We start from the raw sequence: 5,263 nt of genomic DNA, 5'->3' as shown, positions 1-5,263 counted from the left end.
GGAAGCAACCTAGGTGTCCATCAACAGATGAATGGATAAAGAAGATGTGGCACATATATACAATGGAATATTACTCAGTCATAAAAAGAAATGAAAGTGAGTTATTTGTAGTGAGGTGGATGGACCTGGAGTCTGTCATACAGAGTGAAGTAAGTCAAAAGGAGAAAAACAAATACCGTATGCTAACACATACATATGGAATCTAAGAAGAAAAAAAAATGTCATGAAGAGCCTAGGGGTAGGATGGGAATAAAACACAGACCTACCAGAGCATGCACTTGAGGATATGGGGAGGGGAAAGGGTAAGCTGTGATGAAGTGAGAGAGTGGCATGGACATATATACACTACCAAACATAGGGAGGATAGCTAGTGGAAAGCAGCCACATGGCACAGGGAGATCAGCTAGGTGGTTTGTGACCACCTAGAGGGGTGGGATAGGGAGGGTGGGAGGGAGGGAGATGCAAGAGGGAAGAGATATGGGAGCATAAGTATATGTATAACTGATTCACTATGCTGTAAAGCAGAAACTAACACACCATTGTAAAACAATTATACTCCAATAAAGATGTTAAAAAATTTTTTTAAATTAAATCTTTTTAGAGGATATGATTTATTGCAGTTAATCTGATTATTTTTAAAGACACAGCTTCAAGAAAATTAAAGGAAATTTTGATCTGTAGCTGCAGAAAGAAGTATACTTTTTAATTTTGAAGAAAACAATCTTTTGAAGGCTTGCAGGGCAGAGTACATAAAGATAACCTCCCAACAAACTCAGTACAATATCAAATAATAAACTGCCAATCATAACTGAAATAATATGGGTATGACTGAAAAAGAACAAGGGTATGTTTCATTTTACACTCTGGTTGTATTTCTATAGTTTTATTTAAGCCATATTTTGGAAAACAGAATACTGTAAATGCTCAAAAGGTAATTTCTACTATTAGAAGAACTCAGTTTTAAATTATTTGTAAAGCAGACTAATGCCAAAGTTATTTGTTGGCAGATTTGAAATTTATTTGAATTGTTTAAAATGCCATTTGTGTTCTTATAGAATAAAGCACCATAAGCAATCTCATGTTAAAGTCAGAGGTATTGTTACTAGAAATCTGATACAAAATAGTAAGAGAACTAGAAAGATGCATTAATACTTCTTCGGCTGTTCTCAGAGAATAACTTTAAAAAAAAATAAATTTATTTATTTATTTTTGGCTGCATTGGGTCTTCATTGCTGCGCGTGGGCTTTCTCTAGTTGCTGCAAGCAGGTGCTACTCTTCGTCGCTGTGCTCAGTCTTCTCGTTGCAGTGGCTTCTCTTGTTGTGGAGCATGGGCTCTAGGTGCGGGGGCTTCAGTAGTTGTGGTTCTCGGCTTTAGAGCACAGGCTCAGTAGTTGTGACATGTGGGCTCTAGAGCCCAGGCTCAGTAGTTGTGGCGCATGGGCTTAGTTGCTCTGTGGCATGTGGGATCTTCCCGGACCAGGGCTCAAACCCATGTGCCCTGCATTGGCAGGTGGATTCTTAACCACTGTGCCACCAGGGAAGCCCCAAGAATGATAACCTTTAACAGCAGTCCATAATAGCTCTAATAGGCAAGTCACAAAAATTGAACTATTTTTTATATATTAATACTTGAGACTGTGGCCCAATTCTTATAAGTTTTAAAAATTTAATTAATGTTGCTTAAGATATACTTTTTGGTAAATACTCTTACAATGAAAATAGTGAGAGTATTAGTTTAAGTGTAGTAATTAAAATCAGGGTTCAACCCCAAGCTCTTTCACTTATTAGGGTTCAACAATCTTGGAGAAACTGATTTTTCTGTGACTCAGTTTCATCATGTATTGAAAGGGAAAAATAGTACCTACCTCGTAAGGTTGGTGTGATGATTAAAAGAAGTTAATCTTTATAAAGCACTTAGCATAATGCCACACACAGTATTCAATAACTGTGTGCTATTATTATCGTTGTTCTGGGTTTTATTGTTGAATGCAACAAATGCCAAATTCTCTTCTCTTGTTGGGGCTTAATATAACAAAGTCAAAGGAGACAGAATGAAAATTTCTCATCAGGGCATAGTAATGATTTCCGACCTACCAGCTACCCAGTTTACTGTAATATTTTCACTTTCTTGTGTTTATAACAATTAAAATTAGATGCATAAAAACAGTAAGAACTTATTATGTCTTTCACTGACATATCAGTAGAGGTTACCTACCTGTGTAGCTCTTCTGTTTTGTCTTCAGTTGGACCTACGATTAGTAAACAATGGCGAAGAACAGCTGCCATGACACGAAACTGATGAGAATCACCCTATGGCAAATAAAAGAGAGGTGAGGAAAAATTGGGGATTGAATGAATGCCTTAATGAAGGAGTCTGGTACATTACTACAACCCTGGGAGTCATCCTATGGCCCATCTAACCCCCAAAACAGTTATTCTTATGCCATACATAACAGAAGTCAGGATATTCTAGAAAGAATTCCCAAGTATTAACAAAGTATTAACTAAGTGAATTGTCATCACCTCATGAACAGCTACAGCCACTGCCAGAAATGGCTGAAACCGTAAGTTGTTGATCTATCCTTCCCCTTATGACATGACAGGCAAAGAGAAATATGATCAGCATCCATATATTACCTACTCTGTTTTACTGGTCCATAAGATTTAATTCAACTAGGGATCTTTTCCATTTCCAGAAAGTCTAGATTCTTTTGTTGGATAGTATACTGTTCCAGTTTACGTGTCATTATAAAAATTCAAACAGATATAATACTATCAGATATTTTAGAAGCGGGTTGTACATCCTTAATAAAAATGTCTTATCTCTTAACTTTCAAAAACAATGGACTAAAATCTATATCAACTTCATTTTAATGAATCCTCTTAATCTCCTAGTTCCTCCAAATCTTGTTCCTAGTTTCTCCAAAGTGACCAGCAAGTGATGAAAAATTAGCACTCTGAGTTTAATCTCCTATTTTCCCAATGTTTACTCATTGGTAGTGGTATTAGACACACATAGAGTCAGAGGGAAGGCAAATAATAGGAAATAAGCTAAGCTCTGAATAATCACTTGGTTTACCTCCTAATTTATTGTGAGATCTTGGGCCACTACAATTTTTTTAATCATCTGTTTCAAGGTTATACCTTTCTTCTTCCAAATTTTTAGTAATTAAGAAGACATATGAAATTATGATAATTATCTATTATAATCAGATCCTGGATATGTTATATTTCAGGAAGGTTCCAATTACTTCAAAAGCTATTAAAAAATTTTAAAGCTCTGTATACATATAATTGATTTCAAGTCTGTGTAAAGTGAAATATATTCACATACATGTATAGCCTATATTCATATATATAACTCAGCCCTTCTAGGAAGATGTCTTTTATAAAATCTAACAAACAATAGCACAGTTTCATTACTCATAATGTGGATAACAATATTTTAAAATAACACCATCATGTGTAGATATGGAAGAGATGAGGGTCTCAGTGGCATAACAGAAAAAGCACTTTACTTAGAGTCAAGAGTCTAGGTTGTGACCTTAGGCAAGTCATATGGCTTCTCTAAGCCAAAGTTTCCCCATATGCATCTCCACAAACATGAGATTGTTAGGGTTGTAAAAAGATTAAATTAAAGATGATACACATGAAAATGTTTAGTACTTTCAGTGAAATATTTGAGGGTGAGGGGAAGGATGAGGCAGGAAGGAAACAAAAGGTAAGACTGACAGAGCTGAAATGAGTGATTACGAAATTATTGCGTGTTGGGGAGGGGGACCAGTGGAATGCTAGAGACACTAAGGGTTTGGAATGAACACTGTTCCACTTGCCATCCATCTTCAAATGCCTGAATCAAAATTCTCTAATATGCAAATATACTTTTACATACCCCACGTTACATGAAGCACACTGAAATGCATGTGAAACTCATCCATTACTTAACTCTTAAAAAGATCATATTTTCCTTGGTTTTGATAATTAACTAGGAATGCACTTCCTTTTAAACTAGATTTTCCTTTATTTTAAATATCACATTCATTCTCTTCTCATGCTGATGTTGACAAGCCTCTTGCAAAACTCCATTTTGGTCCTTCCACTATTTGCAACTGTAAGTAAAAATCCTACTTCTTTCCATCCCATTTCCTCCTGTCCCAATTTTCATGACACCAATTCCCCAGTTGTACCCTATGTCTGCATGTCCTCTTTTACTGTAAACCCACTAAATTCTATTTCTTTACTCAAAACAACTACTGAAGTCCCGGGATTGTGTGCCTCTACTTTTAGTATCACTGACTCCTTTGCATCCTCCAGGCCTCAGAGAAGCCCCCCTTCTTTGACCACCTTATTTAGGTAGATTCGTCTTTCATTATCTCTATCATTGTATCTTGTTATGATTTCTTTCAAGAAATCATAATCTGTAATTCCACATTTTGTTTATGTACTTACATATGCATTGTTGTCTCCATTCATCTAGTACCTTCACAAGTTTTAGAGGGCATGTGTTTAACAAGTGCTCAATAATTTTTAATGTAAATGAAAAGTAAAACAAATAAAAAAGTGCTCAAATCATAAGTGTACAGCTAGATAAATTTTCACAAAATGAGCACGTCCATACAACCAGCATGAAAACAAAGCAACTCCAAGATTGAGAACCCCAGAATTGCCCTCATGACCCCTTCAAATGACAGATCTGCTCTCCGATTGTAATTATAACATTTAACATCATGGGTTAGTGATTTTTGTTGTCATAAATTTTATATGAATGGAATCATAAAATATAGACCCTTCTGTATCTGGTTGTGAGATTCATCCATGTTGTTGTATACAGTTGCAGTTTGTTCATTTTCATTGCTTGAGAGTGGTGCTATTCAAAGTGCAGTTTGTGGACCACTGCTGGTCCACACCCTGTTTGCCACTGATCTGCAAAGCCATGAGTACAGAAGGTACACCTGAACATTTAGGAACTTTTCAAGCAGTCTGACATTGTGTGTAATATTGTATTATACAAGAGTTCCATTCTGACAGCTAGGGAAAAAAATCTGGTCCCTCACAGTTAGGTTAAGAAAGCACTGCTGGCCACATAGCACAGGCAGATCAGCTTGGTGCTTTGTGTCCACCTAGAGGGGTGGGATAGGGAGGGTGGGAGGGAGACGCAAGAGGGAGGAGATATGGGGATATATGTATATGTATAGCTGATTCACTCTGTTATAAAGCAGAAACTAACACACCATTGTAAAGCAATTATACTCCAATAAAGATG

The 5,263-nt window shown here is 36.4% G+C and overlaps 1 protein-coding gene across 8 annotated transcripts in view; it reads right to left on the bottom strand.

The window, feature by feature from the left end:
• Nucleotides 1-5,263, bottom strand: part of RIC8B (RIC8 guanine nucleotide exchange factor B) — a 121,101-nt gene that overhangs the window by 68,334 nt on the left and 47,504 nt on the right. For all 8 annotated transcript variants that reach the window (XR_003680142.2, XR_008617576.1, XM_024127250.3 and 5 more), the window contains exon 4: nt 2,216-2,310. Coding sequence is in view for 6 of the 8 variants with exons in the window: in XM_024127250.3 (XP_023983018.1) it covers nt 2,216-2,310 (95 nt within the window). In the remaining 2 variants the exon portion in view is untranslated. The remainder of the gene's footprint in view (nt 1-2,215; nt 2,311-5,263) is intronic.

The sequence above is a fragment of the Physeter macrocephalus genome, chromosome 6, assembly GCF_002837175.3.
Source record: "Physeter macrocephalus isolate SW-GA chromosome 6, ASM283717v5, whole genome shotgun sequence".
Lineage (NCBI taxonomy): Eukaryota > Metazoa > Chordata > Mammalia > Artiodactyla > Physeteridae > Physeter > Physeter macrocephalus.
Note: the sequence above shows the minus strand (reverse complement) of the source record. Positions and strands in the feature narration are given on the sequence as shown.